The following is a 23947-nucleotide window of genomic DNA, read 5'->3' as shown; positions in this document are numbered from 1 at the left end:
AGCGGCCCAACCAAAACGGTAAAACCCAGCGCCAAAGCGGCATTCTCAAGACAGAGAGCTAATTCAAGAATTCCAAAATTCCTATTTCACAACACACCTCTAACCCATAAATACCTTTTATGCTAAGATCGATTTCGGGAGTTCTACTTGCCCGAATTCAATTCCGTATAGTCATACGGATTCCTTAACTAGTTATCTAACTACTCATGTAATCAAAATCAAAATTACTTCACCCGATTGTTACCAAATTTCCCTACACCTCAATGACTCCAATTTTGTCCAAATCTGGACAAGATTGGGAAAATCTAAATACTACAAAAAAGTTTTCCGGTCCCAAATTTTTCTTGTTGGCTTTTCTATAACAACGGAAACAGGTCATTACAATAGATACCAATTTACCCATCACTCGTCCCCGAGTGACCAAACTTAGGAAAATGGGCTAAGAAAGGAATGAAGTAGTACCTGAATCGACGAACAACTATGGATACTTGTCTCGCATGTCTCTCTCGGTTTCTTAAGTAGCTTTCTCAACTGGACGATGCTTCCATTGAACTTTCACGGACTTAATCTCCTTGGTTCTCAACTTGTGCACATCACGATCAAGAATTACAATTGGTTCCTCCTCATATTGGAGGTCATTATCTAACACAATTGAGTCCCACTTAATGATATAATCCCCATCACCATGTTACCTATTCAACATGGATACATGAAATATCGGATGAACACTCGTTAAATTAGGAGGTAAAGCCGATCTATACGTTGCCGGTTCCACACATTCAAGAATCTCAAATGGCCAATGTATCTAGGACTTAGCTTACCCTTCTTACCAAATCTCATCACCTCTTTCATGGGTGATACCTTAAGAAGAACATTTTCACCAGATTGAAACGCCATGTCTCTTATCTTATGATCAACATACTTCTTTTTTTTACTCTGGGCTGCTAGAAACTTAGCTTGAATACTCCTAACCTTATCTTGAACATCCTTCACTAAATCAACCCCTAATGGTTTCACATCTCCAACCTCAAATCATCATATGGGTGATCTAAATCCCCTCCCATAGAGTGCCTCAAATCATGCCATATCAATGCTGGAGTGATAACTATTATCATAGGAGAATTCACACAAAGGTAAGAATTTATCACAATGCCCTCCAAAATCAATCACACATGCCCTCAACATGTCTTCTAACACTTTAATAATCCTCTCTGACTGTTCTTTTGTCTCTGGATGGAAGGCTGTACTAAAAGTGAATTGTGTGCCCAATTCATCATGCAATTTCCTTTAAAACTTGGATGTGAATTGGGTACCACGGTCTGAAATGATAGAGAGGGGCACCCCATGCAACCTCGCTATCTCTTTCACATAAACCTTAGCCAATTGTTTAACATTATAATCTATTCTTACCGGATTAAAATGGGCTGACTTAGTCAATCTATCAATCACTAACCAAATAGAATCAAACTTCCCCAAAGTCTTGGGAAGACCAATAACAAAATCCATGGCTATTCTTTCCTATTTCCATTCCGAAATTGGCTTTCTTTGAAGTAAACCTGCAGGCCTTTGATGTTTATATTTCACTTATTGACAATTTTGACACTTCGCTACAAACTCCGCTGTCTTTCTTCATGCCCGACCACCAATAAACTAGCTTCAAATCTCTATACATCTTGGTCACACCTGGATGAATAGAATATCGCAAACCATGAGACTCTATGATGTTTGCGTAATCAAGACACAACTTCCGATGCAACTGTCTACGATCATACAATAGTTTAGTAACTCAACCAAGGGTTGGGATCGTTCTCAAGAGAGTGATTTTGAGAATTAATAGAAAAATAAAACTTAGTTATCTTAACTAAACAAAATCACAATTAAACTACGGTTAAACTATCAGCAAGCAAGACCCAACAATTATCTTAACCCATATTCGCTAAATCACACTCCAAGAATTGAGATTTTTAGCCACACATCAAGAGATATAAATTTATACCTAAATGAGCTTGCATTGAAATAGGTATGAAGATTTAAGTCTTGTTACAGACCAATAGTGAAGAATCCAAAAGACCCAAGTCCAAATCCTTGGAGATGAAACCCTTTTTTTCTTCAAGTCTTCAAAACCATCTCAAACTCAGAGCAAAAATACTAAAAAGTACTATTCTATATGAAAATTATAATAATTGTTCGACTCCTAAAACTACAACTCTAACTAGTATTTATAGTTTTCACAGATTTGTGCTGCAGCGGATCATTCGGCGTTGTTAGTCGGAATCGCCGATCAACTCGACGATTCACCATTTGGTGTAGTTCATCGACGTCTTGCACCAGCCTTCAACATCGTCGTACTCTGGGTCATTGGGCGACATGGTACTGCTTCGCGGAACTTCTCGGCGATGTGCCGACTGCTCCCTATCTCTGCCGACTTGATCCTTTCCTTCATGGCTCAGCGCACTGGAACAAAAGGCGAAGTAAGACCTTTCGGTGACTCGCCAAGTGGACTCGGCGATCCTCAGGCCTTCATTTCTTCGTTCTTCTGAGCCTTTTCATTCATTTTTGCGACGTAGTGTCCATGCTTTTCTTCAAACATCAAATACCTGAAACTTAAGGGTTTTCATCAGATATTGAGATAAAATAAGCATTTGAGGACACAATTTCTATTAAAATATAGCCCTAAATAAGTCCAATTTGTGGACTCATCAATACCCCCAACTTAAACTTTTGCTTGACCTCAAGTTCAGTCGTTCAAAAAGGGTGTCTCGAACAGTAGACTCAACTATGAATGCACACAACAAGACTCAATTTACTTATGCAAAGATCAAATGTGTACTCAAAGATTCAAGTTGTGGCTCACCAAAATCAACGAATCTCATACTCATAATACTTGCTTCAAATTCAAGTTCAAGCTCATCTATAGTGTTTAAATGGCCTCACAGAAAGAATGATTCCATATTCACACAATGGTTTCACAATTTAAAGCTTCGGAATCAGATGCAACGTTCACACTCACAAAGAAGAACATAATGCATAATTTCACTCATAGGTTTACCTGTATTTTGAAATCAACATTTGTTTCAGCTCACTCAAGATCAAAAGTATTTTTTCAAGGCTTGTAATGGGGCAAAGTGCAATGGTATGCTCATTTAGGCTTAGTGACTTTTATCCTCATGAAATGTGGTGCTCACAACACTTCCTTTCATTTTCCTTCATCATTCTGTTTAGTGCTCATAAGTCATCTTATTATTCAATTTCCATGGATTGTTAGGGAACCCCATTTCTTTTGTACTTTATTCCACAACTTTCTTTTTCATTCTTTTTCTTTTTCTTTCTTTCTTTTTTCGTATGGAGATGTTCCATTTTTCTCAACACCATGGGCTAAAAGAGATTTTTCTTGCACTTCTTGACTTTCCCTTTTTTTTCACCACACCCCAACTTAGGCTTTTGGTCTAAATTGGCTATTCAATTAACCACAATTCAAGAAGATTATATGTAATGGATTAAGAAAGGTCTAGTTTTCATCAAGTTTCTTCCAAAGAAGGGTAAGACTCAAAGGGTGTTCAAGAAAGAATCACACGCTCACAAATGTAGGTCACATAAGAGGTATATGTAAAATTGGCTCACACTCGTAAAAGTTGCCTAAGATCATATCAAGAGTTAGCCTCACTCAGTTGATCGGACAAACGAGGCAAATTCAAAGATCTATCATACATGGTTCACAGGTAAGCTCATCACACTAGACATTGATACTATAAGTCAAACAAGACTCCACACTTTCACTAGTATGCAATGATCAACACAAGATAATCGATTTGATAAATAGCTAATCACAACGAGATGCAAAGAGTTCACATATTGTCTTCATTTGGCCTCATCGTAGCCGTACATTCATGTTCGTTCAATTGAGAGTGCTATTTAAGTCATCGGTATTGATTGGAACCGAGATTCAATTTTTTGCAAAAGAACAGTTTCATTCAAGAGCATATAAAAGGTGGCAAAAATGTGTGAAAAATTCAAAAAGGTCCAAATCATTTTGCAATTTAAAATAAAATGAGCTTATAAAAGGAGTCATAAGCTTAAACATCCACACAAAAATAGTATTTAACACCGTTTAAAATAGAACAACTCAAATATAAACAAAATACAAACATTAAATAGCACACAAAGGTGGGCCTCACCCCACCACAAACAAAAACATTTTTCCTCAAATGCAAATAACAAAATATCCAGAATGTAAATTAAAGAAAGACCAAGAGGGAGGTAAAGAAGGGATCATGTCTAAGCAGTCGCTCCATCTTTCTGGGCCTTAGTGCCCGATGTAGTACTCTGAATATGGGCATCAGTGCCTGAAGTCACCTTAGGGGGAACAACGATACCGAATTCACCACGGTCTGTTGAGTGTGTGTTTGCTAGAAAGATATGCACCGCTCTGCAAAATCCCTTGGCCCATGATGGAATATTAGGGTCCAGGGTAATGGTCTTCCTAGCAGAAGTGGGTTTTTTGCCCTTGCCTTTCCCAATAGTTATGGTCAGTTTCATAGCTTTGCCTTTCGACTTAGCTGTCTCCTCATTTATCGCACTCCCTTTTGACTTCTCTTGGGATGTTTTTATTCTTTCCACAACTTTTGATTTAGTCATGAAGAGAAGTTAGAAAAACTAAAACAAAAGCAAAGCAGAACTTATGTAGACAAACTCGCCAAACCAGATGGCGAATTGCTGAATTTTTTAGGCAAGCTAGATCAGGCTTGCCAAAAGAATTAGCTCTAAAACTGTAGCAAGAAGGCAAAAGGGGGACATCTTCGACGGGTCATCGAAAGTTTTCGGCGAACCAGGACAGGTACACCGAAAGTTTCAATGCATAAATGTTCATGGGTGCATACAAAGGGCGAAAGAGAAAACTTTTGGCGAGTCGCCAAATGCTTTCTACGACATCAAGCTTCTCGCCGAAAGTTACAAAATTAATCATCAAATATAGCACGAAATCAAAAGCGAGATGGGGACATTAGGCGAACTACCGAGTGGTTTGGCGATCTCGACCCAGCTTGCCAAACGACCCAACGTGTCTATTTTCAACCCAACTTCTCGAATTCAATCCAACAACTCCCGAAAACACAATAAAAATATGCACAGTACAATTAAGGTAGGACCCATAACACCCAATCACAACCCCTCAAATCCAGTTTAAGGCATGCAATTACGGGAATTCAATAGTCACAACTACCCGAGCAAGGATATCAAATTAAATCATGCATGTAAACAATCTAATCCTCTCAGGGAGGAGTAGAACACTTCAACCAGATCCTTCTATTGCAAATGAGTATAGATTTTTATAAAATAAACTCGGGGCATAGAAAACCAACCTTGGGTGTCGACAAAGAGAAGATTGAAACACTAGGCGGCAATGTAATCCAATCCCTAGCACAAATCAACACTAATAATACTCTAAAAATGCAAGAAATATACAAACTAGAGTACAAGTGTGAGTCTGGGCAGATAAAAAGTAAAGGGAAAGTGAATGAATTTTCAACTTTTAAACTTTTTGTCTACGAAGCCGTCCAATTTTTGCCCATTCGGCAACATTATTCAGGTTCGCCGAACCGCTTAGCGTTTCACTAAGGATCCACTTGCTTCGCCGAATTTTTCAAAGCCTCTAGTTATTTTGAAAATCCAAACGGCGGTTTCAGTGTCGGCGATTCGCCAATAATTTCCTATGCTCGCCGAGTTTTACAGACTCCAATGTAAATTGGTCTTGAGTCTAACGGCGGTCTGGTTTGGGGTCTCCGAACCTTTTGGCGATTCGCTGATGGAACCTGTAGCTCGCCAATATGCACTTTTCAACACTTCCCTCATTTTAACCTACGAAATCAACACACCATTATTCTACATAATAATTGAAAGCGACTAAAACCTTGGGTTACCTCCCAAGAAGTGCCATAGTTATAGGCGTGGTATGACTTCTCTGCTCAGTTTTGATTTGTGAGAAAGAGATGGGACATTACATGACCCAATTGAGTCTCTAATCGCTGGATAGATATGAATTGGGAGGCAAATATCTCATTTAGAATTATAACATTATCCTTGATCTCATTTAACATTTTGTCGTGACCTTCGACTTTACTGAGCATGAGTGAGAGTATCTTCTCTATTTGTCTGTCCTCACTTCTATTGGGTTTCATACGCTCGTGAGGCGAAACATACTGGTCCTTTCTTTTAGCCAGTGCTTCCAATTCCATAATCGTCTTGGTCACTAAATCTAATTGAGTCAACAGCGTGGCCAAAGTATGGTCTTTCTCAGCCTCCTTGTTAGTCGTTACCATGTGATCAAGGAGTTGGGTGGATACTGCAAATGGTAGTTGTGAGAGCCCCACAGGCACTATATGGTCCGCCATTCTTTTATTCTCCGGGCCAAGACTTTTGTAGAAGCAATCTAACAACACGCTTTCTGAGATTTCATGAGCTGAACGTTTTAGGAAGAGTGCCTTGAATCTCAACCACAATTTATGGATGGATTTTCTCTCGACTTGTCTAAAACTCAGGATTTTATCCCTGAGAGACACCATCCTTAAGAGAGAGAGAGATCTAGTTGTTCACCATTGCTACCAGACATAACCTGGATTCCTACTAAAAACAGCAACACAACGGGAAATAAAACTAAAAATAAAATAAAATTAGTAGACTACAACTAAGAAGAACAAAAGTTTTATTGAGCTAAAAATTCTCAAATAATACCATTCCCCGGCTGCGGCGCAATTTTGATATTTGCATAATCAAGACACAACTTCTGATACAAGTGTCTACGATCGTACAATAGTTTAGTAACCCAACCAAGGGTTTGGATCGTTCCCAAAAGAGTGGTTTTGAGAATTAATAGAAAAATAAAACTTAGTTCGAACTTGTCGTAGCTAAAGACATTAACGATTAAAAACATTGTAAATTACAGAAGGACACAAAAGTGTCAATTAACAATGGGGGTTTTGTCACAAGTAGGTAAAAATAGCAAAATAAACAAGGGTTTCTAAGTAATGAGAGGGGATCCTTGAGATGTGATGGGAATGCGGGTTAAGCTAGATTAATGGGTACATGTTTTCGATAGAAGATTCATAGAGTAATTGTGACTAGGCTAGACTTTAAGGGGGATAAGCTCTCTCTCGAGCAACTTACCCCGTTTCAAATGCGTTCCTCTCAGACACCCACTTGCCGCATGAAGACCAGCCTACGCCTTAACCCACTCACACTCTCGAGCTAAGTGTGTGGACATGGGACTAGGGTTCAGTCTCTCGAACTGAACCTCATGTAGACCCACTCACACTGGCCATCAATCTAGTGGTCTTAGTTTTATGACTTCTCTCTCGAGCAAGCTGAAAACACATATAAACTTGTATTTGCAACTACAAATTCATTAAATTTATCAACAATCACTAAACGAAATCCCAATTAAACTACGATTAAACTATCAGCAAGCAAAACCCAACAATTATCTTAACCCATATTCCCTAAATGGGCTTTCATTCAAATGGGTATGAAGATTTAAGTTTTGTTACATGCCAAGAGTGAAGAATCCAAAAGACCCAAGTCTAAATCCTTGGAGATGAAACCCTATTTTTCTTTAAGTCTTCAAAACCCTCTCAAACTCAGAGCAAAAATACTAAAAAGTACTATTATATATGAAAATTATAATAATTGTTCGATTCTAAAAACTAAAACTCTAACTAGTATTTATAGTTTTCACAGATTTGTGCTGCAGCGGATCATTCTGTGTGATTAGTCGAAATCGTCGATCAACTCGGCAATTCACCATTTGGTGTAGTTCATCGCCGTCTTGCACCAGCCTTCAACATCGTCGTACTCTGGGTCATTGGGCGACATGGTATTACTTCGCGGAACTTCTTGGCTATGCGCCGACTGCTCCTTATCTCTACCGATTTGATCATTTCCTTCATGGCTCAGCACACTAGAATAAAAGGTGAAGTATGACCTTACGTTGACTCGCCAAATAGACTCGGCGATCCTCAAACATTCATCTCTTATTTCTTCTCGGCCTTTTCATTCCTTTTTGCGACGTAGTGTCCATGTTTTCCTTCAAATAGCAAATACCTGAAACTTAAGGGTTTTCAAGAGATATTGAGATAAAATAAGCATTTGAGGACACAATTTCTATTAAAATATACCCCTAAATGAGTCCAATTTGTGGACTCATCACTCTACCAACAATTTCTTAATCAAGTCATCTACTCTAAGAACACATATTCTCTCCTTGAAATATAGCACACCATCCGCACCGAGAGTGGTCTCTTGTGCCTTACCCATCGCAGTCTTCTTTCTAAGTTCCTCCAAATTCTCATCTTCAAATTGTTTGGCCTTGATCTCTTAAATGAAAGTGACCCTTACCTCAATACTAGCTAGCACCCACCTCTTTTTGAGATGCCCAATTGCATGAACTTAGACTCTAAGGTCTGGATTTCTTTAGCGAAAGGTCACTTGGCTACACTTAAACAAGCTAAACTACCCATACTTATCGTTTTTTGACTCAAAGCGTCTGCCACTACATTAGCCTTGCCCGGATGGTATTGAATGGTCACATCATAATCTTTAAGTAACTTCATCCACCTTCGCTGTCTCAAATTCAGATCCTTTTGAGTGAAAACATGCTGCAAACTACGATGATCAGTAAACACTTCACACTTAACACCATACATGTAATGCCGCCATATCTTAAGAGCAAACACTACTGCTGCCAACTCTAAATCATGTGTTGGATAATTCCGCTCATGCACCTTCAAATGACGCGAGGCACAAGCTATAACATTCTTATCCTTCATCAACACAACACCCAAATTAGAATGTGAAGCATCAAAATAAATAATAAAATCTTTAACTTCAACCGATAATGCTAGAATAGGCACGGTGGTCAAGAGAGTCTTGAGCTTTTGAAAGCTCTCTTCACATTTTTCAGTCTATTCAAATGATATCTCCTTTTTAGTCAAATTAGTCAAGTGAGTGGCAATAGAAACAAAGTTCTTCATAAATTGACGATAATAGCTAGCGAGCCCAACAAAACTCCTAACTTCCATCACAGAGCTAGGCCTACCCCAATTCTTAACCGCCTCAATCTTTTGGGGATCTACTGTTACCCCTTCCTTTGAAACTACATGCCCCAAAAATACAACCAATTTCAATCGAAATTCACACTTAGAAAATTTAGCATATAGTTTTTGCTTCTTAAGAACACCCAAAACATTATGAAGATAGTTGGCATGCTCTTCCTCACTTTTCGAATAAACCAAAATATCATCAATAAAAACCATAACAAATGAATCAAGAAATGGTTTGAACACCCTATTCATCAAACTCAAGAAAGTTGCAGGCGCATTGGTCAAACCAAAAGACATAACCAAAAACTCATAGTGCCCATAGCAAGTTCTAAACGCCATCTTGGGGCACGTCCTCAGGCCTAATTTTCAATTGATGGTAACCAGATCTTAGAGAAAATTGATGCAGCTTGCAATTGGTCAAAAAGATCATCTATTCGAGGCAAGTGATACTTATTTCGAATAGTGACCCTATTCAATTGCTGATAATCTATACACATTCTCATACTACCATTTTTTTTCTTAAAAACAAAACTGGAGCACCCCATGGGGAAACACTAGGACGAATAAATCCTTTATCAAGAAGCTCTTGGATTTGAGCCTTAAGCTTTCTTAATTCTGCCGGAGCCATGCGAAATGGAGGGACAAAAATTGGACGAGTACCAGGTTCTAAATCAATGCAGGAATAAAGCCAATGGATAGAGCCTCAATCTCAACATCCCTAATATGAGCCAAATAAGCCAAATAACCCTGCTCTACCAGTTTACTAGCCCGAATGGAGGATATAATCTTAGCTTGCTTAGGCTTGTACACTCCTTCTCACTCTAATTTTTCCCTTCCCAAAATTTCTGGAGTTACAGACTTAGTATTACAGTTAAACACATCATAATAGGGGAACAACCAAGTCATGACTAAGATTATGTCAAAGTCAATCATATCCAAAATCACTAAATCAGCCCAAGTCTGAAATCCCATAAACAAAATAGGACAAACACGATAAACATGGGTAACTATGACTGACTCTCCAACTGGGATAGAAATACAAATAGAGGCATCAAGAATATCAAAAATCATATCAAAATCTGAGGCAAATCTCACGGGTACATATGAATAAGTAGAACCCCGAATCAAACAACACATTAGCTATCCGATCACAGACAAGAATAGTACATGTGATCTCCGCATCAGACGTCTCCGTCTCATTCTTGCCCAGAAAAGTAAACACTGAGCCCTATCATCATGAAGAGCCACTTCTCTTCCTGGTTGCGCGTTACCCCTACCTTCGTTACCATTACCATTTTCTCTACTTTCATGGCCTTATTGATTACCTCTTCGTCCACCTTATGGACGCCCTCGACCATTATTACCATTCCCCGCGGGTACCACTGCTCTAGACTATTGTTGTGCGGAATCTAGTACACGCGGGTAGGGACAATCTTTCCTCATATGCCCAGGTTCTCCAAAGTTGTAATAAGTACGATCAAAAGATGATCTGCCCCCCGTTGAAGACGCGACTCCCTAGCTATCCTGAAAATTATGAGATGGAGTTTTCGAGTTACTACCTGTAGAGGCAGGCATATCAAATTGAATTGGCTTGGCTGCAAGTGTTGGCCTTCCGGACCTTTTGGAACAAGAACCTTAAAAGTTACCCGAGTTCTTGACCCTTTTTGCCCATGCCTTAGCTTGACCGTCTCGCCTCACCCCCTCCATTTTCTTAACATAGTCTGTCACCTCATTAAAGTTTCTCCCTGCAAAAGTCATATGAACAGATAATACTTGCAACTCAAAATTTAATCCTCTAATAAATAACCGGATCCTCTCATCATCTGTAATCACCAATTGCGTAGCATATCTAGATAAAGCATGGAACTTGGCCTCATAAGCAGCCACATATATACCACATTGCTCCAAAGCCATAAACTCATCTTTCTTGCGATCCCTCAAAGTCCTAGGCACATACTTCTCAAGAAACAAAGCATGAAATTGGGTCCAAGTAAGTGGAGGTAAATTAGAAGATTTTCACTCCATATAAGCTTTCCACCATTGTTTGGCCTAACATTGAAGTTGGAAAGACACAAACTCAACCCCATGCTGATAGACAATACCCAACTTATGAAGCCTCTCGTAGCAGTCTAAGATGAACTCATAAGCATTCTCACTCTCAGAACCAAGAAACACAGGATGCTTTAGCTTCAGAAACTTAGTCAACATTTCATGCTCATTACCAGTCATAACAGAACCCAACAAAGGACGAAAGAAAGCATCATTACCTCCAGTCTCACCCACCTTAGGCGCAATGCTAGCAACAAGAGGATTAGTAGGAGCTTGAGTTGCTTAAGTAGAAGGCAGCACTCCAAGACCAACCAATCCCTTTAACAACGACATGATCTGTAGAGCTAACACTGGATCTAAAGTTGGAACACCTGTAGTCTCAGCCTGCACCTTTCCTTCTTGTCCCAAATCCTCAACATCAACATCAACATTCACTTTTATCTCTTCATGATGCGTATGAGGGTTCTCATTCATAGGAGAATTCTCAACAGGAGCTCTATTTCCAGCAAATTCTACTCTTTCATGGCCTCTACCCCTAGCTCTTCCTCTACCCTTGCTTCGATCGCGACCTCTCACTGCAGATTCCTCGACCAGAGCATTGACGGGAGCTACGGGCCTAACGCCGTTGAATCTAGTATTAACCATCTGCGAATAGAAGAGTCAATGAGGTTAGATACCAATTTGAATCGCCAGATACCAATTGGAATCAAGTCATAACACGAAAGGAGACGAGAAAACAGAGAGATTTTCTAAAGTCCTATAGCTTCTCAAAGAAAAGTAAAGGCGTCCCCGTACCGTTCCGCGAGACTTTATTAGAATCAGTTTGGTACATCAAGATCAACGAACCTAGGCTCTAATACCAACTTTTTCACGACCCAGATCGTTGTGATTGACACTCACACTAACACTCCGGTGGGAGAACCGCTACTATAATCCAAACCAAGCACATAATCTAAAAACTAAGGAGTTTAATTAAACACTAAGAAAATCAAAATAGAGTTAATAACTAACAATGCGGAAGAATAACCTAGAACCTGAAAGTCAATAGACCAAAGCATTCTAACAATGAACCGAGTTTAAACAAGAAGGGATACAACTCCATACTAATGAACTAATTAAAACAAATGTCTAAGTCCGAAAATGGTGGACATAGACGAAAGGGAATTCCATGGCAGCTCGAAATAATTGGCTCACCCTTGAATTCGAACGACGATCACTGATCTTCTAAGCGAGGTCTGTCAATAACCGCTTAAAGATGCTCTGTACTCAACAAAAATAAGAGCAAGTGCAGAATTAGTACACAACCATAGTGTACTGGTAGGATCACACGGTTATCCCACTAGTGCAACATAAACAAGTCAAACAACATTATAACCACATGTATACATATCAACATATATAATATCATCAACATTTACGAACAACGAACAACTTCACATTTTATGTCAGATCATTGGTCCTCTCATGGAACCCAAACCCAAATAGTTAGCATGTCGGAATGTGGCAACCGATCCCCTTTTTATGCTGGAACGTGGCAACCGATCCACGTTAGTTATACCGGAACGTGGCAATCGATCTCATTCACACACCACAATCACAATCACAATCACAATCACAAGTATATCATCAAGATCATACATTTAGGTCATGATTTCATGGCATTCATCAATTCTCTATCTCATTTACAACAAGTGTGATCAACATTGCAGCATTCATACATATATAAGTATCATAATGAAGCAAGAACAAGCATACATCACACAATAATAGAATCACAACCATCACCTACCTCGAAACAAGCTTAAAACCCTAAGAAACTTGTTCCTTCCCTTTTCGAATTCGTTCTGCTTGTTCTTGATCTACAAACAATCAATATAATACGGGAATCAATAAACAATCATTAATTACCCGGATTACTAACAATTCTATGAACCCTAGATCAAACTCATGATCTCAATTATCCACATTAGGGTTGTTTCCACCATAGAATCTATAACAAAACCCTCCCTCATCAATATTCACCAATTATATTACGTTCTACGGATCGAAAAACAAATTCGAGGAGTGAAAAGCTTACATTTATCCCCAAGAATGGTGAAAAATGAGTATGAGTCGCCTGGGGGTCGTTCCTTAGCTCTAAAAGTTGAAAAATGCATAATAAGGTCATTTAAGGGTTTATTAACGACTTTAATTCACGTCAGGCTCGCCACAGCGGCCACCACCCCGCCACAGCAGCCTCGCCAAAGCGGCAAAATCCAGCGCCAAAGCGGCATTCTCGAGACAGAAAGCTAATTCAAGAATTCCAAAATCCCATTTCATAATACAGCTCTAAACCATGACGCTCAGTAAATACCCTTTACGCTAAGATCAATTTCGGGAGTTCTACTCGCCCGAATTCAATTCTGTAAAGTCGTACGAATTCCTTAACGAGTTATCTATTACTCATGTAATCAAAATCAAAATTACTTCACCTAATTGTTACCAGATTTCCCTACACCTCAATGACTCCGATTTCATCCAAATCTGGACAAGGTTGGGAAAATTCAGATACTACGAAAAAGTTTTTTGCCCCCAAATTTTTCCCCGTTGGCTTTAATAAAACGACGGGAACATGTCATTACATTCTCTTTTACCTTTTTCTCTTTCTCTCTTTATACAAACACATATTATACAAAATACAATGTATAATTTGTGTTTGTATAAAGCGAGAGTGAGAGATTTGATATACAAACATATTATTTCGATTCAATTGTATACAAATTCAAATTTTATGCAGATAAACAAACACAAAAATTGAATTGAGAGGTTGCCAACGATTTACACAAACGAGAGGCTGCTAGCGATTTATACAAATGAGAGGCTACCAGCGATTTTATACAAATCTGATGCCCCCAACGATTTATACAATCTGATTCTCTATAGCAACCATAAAGTTTGCTATAGCTATAATATACAAATATGATTTTTATATTTGCTAAATGTGAAAGTTCCTCTACATTCTTTCTTTCATTCTAGTTTTGTTTTCTTTTCTTTTCTACTTCTACTATTATAGAAGAGAGAGTTAATTTTGTGGTATTAACATGTGTGCTTGATGTTACTTTTATTTTTAGGTGATATTTTGTCATTTCAAGATTAGTTGTCATTTCATATTATTTGTTTCTTATTTATTTTTTTACACTTTTTAAAAGTTCATATATAAGAAGAATATTTTTACTAATTTACTTTTAACTCTTTTTAATATTTTCTTCGTTGACTTTTACTTATTATATTTGGATTTCACACATCTATTAAGAAAATAATAATTGACATGACTATTTTACCACACTATCCCTAATAGTTGATGTTTATTATTAAGTCTTGAAAAAATAATTTGAGGAATAAGTAATTAATATTAAATATAAACATGAAAAAAACTATCTTTTCTTATATTACTAGATATAGGACCCCGTGCCAGCACGGGGCCCAATATATATTATTTTTTTATTTTTATTTATGTCATATTATGGAATTTGAGAATTTATTGAAATTTTTATATGATTTTAAAAATATTTTACTTTTTTAGCTATTGTGATTTGCAGTACCTTTTTTTAACATAATTTTGAAAATAATATTTATTACTTTGTTTGTTCTAATTTATATGGTACACGCAGAATTTCAAATATTAACTCTTTTTTATATGTCTCTTTAATATATTAAGTTGTTAATTATTGTATTTTATAGTACATTTTGAACCTAATTTTTTAATAATATATGGTATTTGACATGTCCCAATTTATGTGGCATTAATTGATAGATTTGTTGGAGTCGAGAGATTTATTTTGTTAATTATTGTAATTTATATTTTATTTTCCGTCAATTTCAAACAATATATGTTGTTAATTGATAGAATACTTTTAATGTAATTTTTAAAAAAAAATATGTGTGACTGTCCATGTCCCAATTTATGTGGCACATGTAAAGTTTTGACAATTACCCAAAATTTTAATACAATTAAAAAAATATTTTAAGTCGTTAAATTTTAAGTAATTTAAATTGTTGTATTATTTATTACAATTTATAATACTTTTAAAGTAGTTGAAATATTGCACTATTTATTATGATTTATAACATTTTTTTTTTAATTTATGTCATATTATGGAATTTGAGAAGTTATTGAAATGTTTATATGATTTTAAAACTATTTTAAATTGTTAGCTATTGTGATTTGTAGTACTTTTTTTTAACATAATTTTGGAAATAATATTTATTACTCTATTTGTTCTAATTTATGTGGCAGATGTAGAATTTCAAATATTAACCCTTTTTTATATGTCTCTTTAATATATTAAGTTGTTAATTATTGTATTTTATAGTACATTTTGAACCTAATTTTTTAATAACATATGTTATTTGCCATGTCCCAATTTATGTGGCATTAATTGATAGATTTGTTGGAGTCGAGAGATTTATTTTGTTAATTATTGTAATTTCTAATTTGTTTTTCGTCAATTTCGTCGACTATTTATTTTATTAATTATTGTAATTTATTGTTTCTTTTTCGTCAATTTCAAACAATATATGTTTATCATATAATCCATTTTATGTGGTACCAATAGAATTTAGAGAGTCAATTAAATTTTGTATATAAGTTTTAAATAATTAAGCTGTTAATTATTGTAATGTATAGTATTACTTATATTATTTTTAAATATATTTAAATATTGTATGTTAGGTTTTTTATCCTAATTTATATGGCATTGATAGAATTGAAAGTGTGAAATAATTGTTAATTATTGTAATAGATAATATGGAGTATTTAAGTCATTCATAGTATAGTAATTAATATATAATATGTAGTATTTAAGCGTTATATTATGGAATTTGAGAAGTTATTGAAAATTTTATATGATTTTAAAAATATTTTAAATTGTTAGCTATTGTGATTTGTAGTACTCTTTTTTTTACATAATTTTGAAAATAATATTTATTACTATGTTTGTTCTAATTTATGTGGCACACGCAGAATTTCAAATATTAACCCTTTTTTATATGTCTCTTTAATATATTAAGTTGTTAATTATTGTATTTTATAGTACATTTTGAACCTAATGTGTTAATAATATATGTTATTTGCCATGTCCCAATTTATGTGGCATTAATTGATAGATTTGTTGGAGTCGATAGATTTATTTTGTTAATTATTGTAATATTTAGTTTCTTTTTCGTCAATTTCAAACAATATATGTTGTTAATTGATTGAATACTTTAATGTAATTTTTTTTTAAAAATATGTGTGACTGTCCATGTCCCAATTTATGTGGCACATGTAAAGTTTTGACAATTAACCAAAATTTTAATACATTTTTAAAAAAAATTGAAGTCGTTAAATTTTAAGTAATTTAAATTGTTGTATTATTTATTACAATTTATAATACTTTTAAAGTAGTTTAAATATTGTACTATTTATTATGATTTATAACAGTTTTTTATTTATTTATGTCATATTATGGAATTTGAGAAGTTATTGAAATTTTTATATGATTTTAAAAATATTTTAAATTATTAGCTATAGTGATTTGTAGTACTTTTTTTTAACATAATTTTGAAAATAATATTTATTACTCTCTTTGTTCTAATTTATGTAGCAGATGCAGAATTTCAAATATTAACCCTTTTTTATATGTCTCTTTAATATATTAAGTTGTTAATTATTGTATTTTTAGTACATTTTGAACCTAATTTTGTAATAATATATGTTATTTGCCATGTCCCAATTTATGTGGCATTAATTGATAGATTTGTTGGAGTCGAGAGATTTATTTTGTTAAATATTGTAATTTATAGTTTCTTTTTCGTCAATTTCAAACAATATATGTTGTTAATTGATAGATTTTTTGGACTGGACTATTTTTTTTTATTAATTATTGTGATTTATTGTTTCTTTTTCGTCAATTTCAAACAATATATGTTTATTATATAATCCATTTTATGTGGTACCAATAGAATCTAGAGAGTAAATTAAATTTTTTATATAAGTTTTAAATAATTAAGCTATTAATTATTGTAATGTATAGTATTACTTATATTATTTTTAAATATATTTAAATATTATATCTTAGGTTTTTTATCCTAATTTATACGGCATTGATAGAATTTAAAGTGTGAAATAATTGTTAATTATTGTAATAGATAATATGGAGTATTTAAGTCATTTATAGTATAGTAATTAATATATAATATGTAGTATTTAAGTGGAAGGTGGTGGGGCCCACTTAAATAGTTTGATAAAGATATTGGATATTAGTAGTGATTTATAGTATAGTAATTAATAATATATAATATGTAGTATTTAAGTGGAAGGAGGTGGGGCCCACTTATATATTTTATATAGTAAGTATTGGACATTTGTAATGATTTTATTGGAACAATGGTAGTAAATCCTAGACTCTTCTAATATATAGTAATAAAGTTGGATATGTAAATGATGATGTGACATTTTTTAGAAGCTAAGATTACTATTTATCTAATTTCTCGAATTTTTGATTTCTTTTGTCATACTAAATACAATATGTTTTATTATAATTACATTCAGTATGGTAAACAATATGTTCTAGGAATTAAAACAAAATTATCATTTCTGAAAAATAAATGTTAAATTATAATTTTATTATGATTAAGGAAAGATAAAGATATTATTTCAATATCCCATAACCACATTCAATACATTAGAAATTAATTGGATATAACTGTAAATGGAAAATGAATCACCATTTAAGGAAAATAAATGTTTCCAATACCATAATAATTAAGGAGAGAGTAAGATATTATTTGAATATCCTAATCCGGAACTTTTAATCTACTACTCAATTAAAAAGAAAATGCATTTAATAACATTAAAAAGTTATTAGTTTATATTTTTTCTCATTGTACTAATTCAATTCAATCAAAGTTAATTTTAAAGATAAAATAACAGCTTCATTTTAATTGTTATCAATATATTTCAAAAAATTATCGTGAAAAGGATTTTGTTGCAGCTTATTTCAATTTTCATATACTATTATTATTTTTTCTGTCATTTTTCAATGATTTTTTATTTCAATTTAAAATTTAATGTTTATTCTTAAAACTCTGATGGTACCAATTAAGGTGGAGTAGAATATAATAAACGATGATTCTTCTACTAAATAAGAAGATATAATGAAATTGAAAGGGTGAAATTTTTTTTAAAAAATGGATAGGAAATTCTATTAAGGTATCATTACGTCATTATTCAATATATTTTGAATATAAATTTCATTTGCTGATGCATTTGTTTAGTACTCCTTCTGTCCCTAATTACTTGTTCACTTTTCTTTTTATAGTTGCCTCTAATTACTTGTCCATTTTGACAAATCAAGAAAGAATTTTTTTTTTTACCTATTATACCCTCAATTAAATGAGTAATTACTTTGAAAATTGCAGAACTTTTCATCTACTTCATAATTAATAGGGGTAAAATGATAAACTCACTATGTCATTAATTGATTTCTTAATAAATGTGTCAATTTAAAAGTGGACAAGTAATTAGGGACAGAGGGAGTATTACAGTGTTATTTGACATTATGAGATATTTCTTAGACATTTAAGGAGAATGGTACAGCGGAATATATATTATATATTAAAGGATCAACTTCATGCAATGAAAGAATTTGTTATTAGCAAATATATTTGAACTTATTTGATAAAAAATATATTCTTCGTCATTTAATAGACGTTAAATTTGTGAAGCTTTAATTTTTTCACAATCTTCATATTATTAAAACAAATAAAAATATTACGATTAAACAACAGAGTAAATATAAAATTAATCAAAAATATTTAATCTAAATGATCGCGCGAAGTGCGGCCAAGTTCTTTAATTTAAAACAAAAAATTAAAATTTAAATGGGTCTACTATAGAATTTCTAGAAATCGAACTTGAAAAATTATGTTAAAAATAGAAAATAAAAAGTGAAATAAATTTAATTGAGAGTTATCCTTCGTCTGTCCCATTTTATGTGATACTTTTTATTTCTCGAGAATCAAATAGTTTAAGTTTGACCATAAATTTGCGTATGATATCTTGAATTTATTTTTAAAAATTAGATAAATAGTAATCTTAGCTTCTAAGAAATGTCACATCATTATTTACATATCCATCTTTTATATATATAAAAGAGTTAAAAAAGAAAAAATAAGCGATTTAAGAAAATTATATAAATAACATTAATGATGAGATGAAGATTAAGAAAAAACGTCAAATAAATTAGTATACGCACAAATTAATATAAGGAAGACAAAAGAATTTTTTTAAATATATTTGTGGAAGCTCTTTCTAACAATTGCATATATATATATATATATATATTTCATTTTTAAAATATGATTCCCTCCGTTTCGATTTTAAAAACATAATAACCTTTAAATTTTAATATTTTTTGTATAGCATATTTAAGATCACAAAATTAAAAAATATTTAAATATATTTGATATATACCACAAAATTTAAATGTACATATAAATGTTAATTTTAATTGATTTCCACCAAATATTATACTTGATATATAATTAGTAAGAGCTAAATGTAATTATAATTTATTTATTTTCATGTAAAAAAGATGTGTCATTTCTGAACATATCCACTGGCTTAAGAGAAGAGTGAGACTCTAATTAATGGGGAGAGCGATTTTAAAAATTTAAATTTACAGAAAGAATAAATTAATTTGGAATTTCTTATGCAAATTATGTGGGTTATTAATATTTTGTATTGGTTGAGAGAGAGTTTTTTTAAGTTCCTAATTATTGTAATTTATAGTTATTAGTTTGTTGTGATTTATAGTACCTTTTTGCTCATCATTTTTAAATAATATATGTTATTCATGTTCTAATTCACGTGAATAATCATAAATATTTTCAGTTATTAATTTATTGTGAATTCTAGGACTTTTGACGCCATTTTCAAATAATATAAGATACTTCTTTTATTTTAATTAGCCAACCAAATTTCCATATATGATTTAAAAAAAAATTCAGTTGCTAATTATTGTAATTTATAGTATTTCTTATGTAATTTTTAATAATGCATTTTATTCTATTTATTTAAATTCATGTGACAATGATAGAATTTTAAGAATCAACTAAACTTTTTTAGAAAATTTAATTTCTTTCTACTATATTTTGTAGCTAAAATATAATAAATGAATTAATTAAATTTCAAAATGTTAAATTTTCAAGGAAGAAATAAAGTGGGAAAAAATAAAAAAGAAACTGTGAGGAACAAATAAAAGAAGGAAATGAGAATTGTTAATGGGCAATTGAATAACAAAAATTAAAGAAGAATAGAAAAATGTGAAATAGGCAGAAAGAGGGCCCCACATTTTTCGGCCTGTACGTGTGTGCCCACGAAAAGGCTGCATACACGTGGCTAGGAAAGAAAAGAAAAGGAATAAAATGGGTCCAAAGTGAAGGTACAATTTAAGTTACTTTTGGTACAATTTATTGTTGCTTTGTTTGTCCTTTTGGTACAACTTGAACTGTTTTTGGTATCACTTGTTAAAGTTGTGTTAGTCCCAACCCAATAGTACAACTTGAACTGCTTTTGGTATCACTCCTTAAAGCTGTGTTGGTCTTTTCCAACTCTCACTTTTAAATAAGAGAAATTACTATCGAAATTTGAACCCTTTATTTTATCTATGAGAGATCGAGCACTCATCAAAGTTATTGGTCTAAACTTACAATTATATAACTATAACAAATCTTATTTGAATAAATTGAATTATAATTAAACAAATATTATTTAAATTAATTAAATTATAATTCAACAAATGTTATTTAAATTAATTTAATTATAATTATTTTTATTACTAACTCATTTTCCATAAGGCCATATGCTTGCACGGGCTTGCCATCTTCTAGTATGCATAGTAAATTAAGTGATATTTTTTTCAAGATTTGTAAGCACACTTATTATAAATTTTGGATGAAGTATATATCTTGATAAAAACATACGACAAAAGTTCCAAGTGTGGAATATTATTATATTGACAAATTGATCAAGTGGGAAAACAATAATTCATTTTCCTTTTCATACTTCAACTGCCAATCGTTTGAAAATTCAACTCTAGCTCCTTCAAAGAATTTTCATAAAATTAAGAGTTATATCGTTAGCTTAAGAAATTTTTATATCATGAGATTATCTTTATATATTATATCAAGTATTCCCTCTTATTTTTAAGATTATATAAGTTACATATTTTACGAATACTATTTACATGTAAATATCTTTGAAATTATGAGAGATCACACGTTTTTTAAAAGCTTATTTATAGATATTTGAGTGACCTAATAGGACAAAAAAATATTACACTAATTTATATGGAAAAATTACTTAAATACACAACACTTCTTTACCTATTCTCAATATTTCCCTACTCTTTTACTAAAATACAAAAATCCCTTATTTTCCCCCAATTCAACTTAACCGGATACTTTATTAGTTTAAGTATCCGCCCGTTATTAATTAAAGTATCCGCGCTGCTATATTATGCTTACGCCCGTTAATTAAGTATTCGTGCTGCTAACAACTTAATAATTTAAGTATCCGCCCGTTATTAATTAAAGTATCCGCGCTGCTATATTATGTATTTGCCCGTTAATTAAGTATCCGTGCTGCTAACAACTTAATAATTTAAGTACTCGCCCGTTATTAATTAAAGTATCCGCGCTGCTATATTAAGTATCCACACTGCTATATTATGAATCCGAAAAACACTAAAAAAAGAGATTTTTGGTAATTAATGAAAGAGCAAGGAAAGGAAGTAATTTCTTTCTTATACTATGTCATTTGCCTAATTTTTACAATTTATATAGAGAAAAGTATTGAAAACACTTCTGGACTTGACGCAAATTATTAGTTTCGTCCTAAAACTATTGACAACCTTAAAATCACCCCTCTACTTGACTAAATAAACTTAGATACACCCTCGATCACCTCTGACATAGCATGTGGTCTCAATTTCTTGTAGGAGCATAGAGCTCTTAATAAAAAGCTGAGAGAAGTATTGAAAATACCCCTAAACTTGGCGATAATTTAGGGGTGTATTTCACTCAAGTCATAAAATTGGTGATGTATTTAAGTTCAGTTAATCAAGTAAAGGGTATTTTTAACGATGTCATGAATAATTCAAAGATGAAACTAATAGTTCATACCTAATTTAAAATATTTTCAATACTTCTCTTAATATATATATATATATAACTTAAACACTACCACTGAAGGACAAAATAGAAACAAAAATGAAGTAGTGGCAGTGGGTGAGTCCGATCCTACAGCTTTCTTGGAAAGAAGGCTTTGATTAAAGAATTCCATAATGGCTAATATAAATTCATGTTTCCACAACAAAGGCTAAAATCCGTAGAATTAGTGAACTTGTTTACAATCATGCCAAGAGTACAACTACAGCAGCAGCAATGTACAAACATGAAGAAGGGGGCATGGTCTCCAGAGGAAGACCAAAAATTGAAATCTTATATCATGAAATTTGGCACTTGGAATTGGAGCCATATGCCTAAATTTGCAGGTTTGTTTTCATTTCAATTATGTTCATGTATTATCAGATGATCATTCAACTAATAGTTATGTCTTAGAAAATCACATTTAGTTTCTTCTTGACTCTAATCTTATTAAACAAATTAAAGAAAAATGACTTTCTAAGATAATACTGTAAGTTCTGTATCGTCTGAGAAATCTAACTCTGCAAAATTAATAATAACCCTTTATTTTATAAGTTCATCAAATAATTAATGTTTGATCGTGTTTAATTAATTGCAGGGCTTTCAAGAACGGGGAAAAGTTGTAGACTAAGATGGATGAACTATCTCCGCCCTGATGTTAAGAGAGGACCCTTTACAATGGAAGAAGTCGAAATCGTCATCAAAACGTATCAAGAACTTGGAAATAAGTGAGACAAATTAAATAAGTTTCTAGCTTTTAGTTACGTTTTTTTTAGAATGATTTTAATCTTTATGTATATATTATTATGTCCAGATGGTCAGCTATTGCAGGAAGATTACCGGGAAGAACAGACAATGAAATAAAAAATTTCTTCCACACACACTTAAAAAAGCAATTGGGAGTGAAAAATGTTGCCTCGATGAAAAGGACTAAAAGAGTACTAATGAAGAAAGACAAAGATCAAAATGAGATGACGAATATTTATGCGGATAAATCATCACCTAATGTTTGTAATTATTCATTGGAGAAGAGTAGTTCGACTATTATTACCTGGGAAGAAAATGAAATGACAGATATTGTTTCTTCTAGTAATATAGTTATATTAGAGAGCAACCCAGAAATTGAAAAAATTAGTACTTATAATGTTGGTTGTCATCTTTGCCAGTTTGAGTATCCTCACCCTTGTACTCTTTCTGGTTTAGACTTTTTTCATCAGTTTGATGTACTCTGGGATGCTCAACATCTTACTATTTTTTGACAACAACTCATGTAGAGTATATTGTTTGGAAATATTACATAAATACACATCTCCTCATATATTCTTATCCCCTTGGATACATTTCTATCTCCTTTCGGATACCACCCTTCCATTAAGTAATGTATTATTTGTAATGTATCGGACAACTGAGTAATGTATTTGAGAGCAATGAAAAATCTAGAATTTTTGTAATTGGGAAAACTTTTGGGATAGGATGTAATTATCCCCAAATGTTTCACTTCTCACCTGATCTCACATAGAGTTATTATTTCTACTAAATATATAAAAAGACGATGGAACATTCCATACATAAATTATGGA

The 23947-nt window shown here is 33.0% G+C and overlaps 1 protein-coding gene across 1 annotated transcript; it reads left to right on the top strand.

Annotated features, from left to right (window-relative positions):
- Positions 1–22466: 22466 nt before the first annotated feature.
- Positions 22467–23626, top strand: LOC125823169 (transcription factor MYB14-like). Its single transcript, XM_049502591.1, has 3 exons — positions 22467–22714; positions 22966–23095; positions 23182–23626. The coding sequence occupies exons 1-3, from the start codon at positions 22522–22524 to the stop codon at positions 23624–23626; spliced, it is 768 nt and encodes a 255-aa protein (XP_049358548.1). The 5' UTR covers positions 22467–22521.
- Positions 23627–23947: the final 321 nt, after the last annotated feature.

The sequence above is a fragment of the Solanum verrucosum genome, unplaced genomic scaffold (genome assembly GCF_900185275.1).
Source record: "Solanum verrucosum unplaced genomic scaffold, falcon-dt-bn FXZP01000199.1, whole genome shotgun sequence".
Lineage (NCBI taxonomy): Eukaryota > Viridiplantae > Streptophyta > Magnoliopsida > Solanales > Solanaceae > Solanum > Solanum verrucosum.
Note: the sequence above shows the minus strand (reverse complement) of the source record. Positions and strands in the feature narration are given on the sequence as shown.

Excerpts from the sequence above, each read along its gene's own strand:
- LOC125823169 (XM_049502591.1), top strand. The coding sequence starts at position 22,522 with ATGTTTCCACAACAAAGGCTAAAATCCGTAGAATTAGTGAACTTGTTT. Across the intron at positions 22,715-22,965 it reads CCATATGCCTAAATTTGCAG|GGCTTTCAAGAACGGGGAAA; the intron begins GTTTGTTTTCAT and ends AATTAATTGCAG. Across the intron at positions 23,096-23,181 it reads TATCAAGAACTTGGAAATAA|ATGGTCAGCTATTGCAGGAA; the intron begins GTGAGACAAATT and ends TATTATGTCCAG.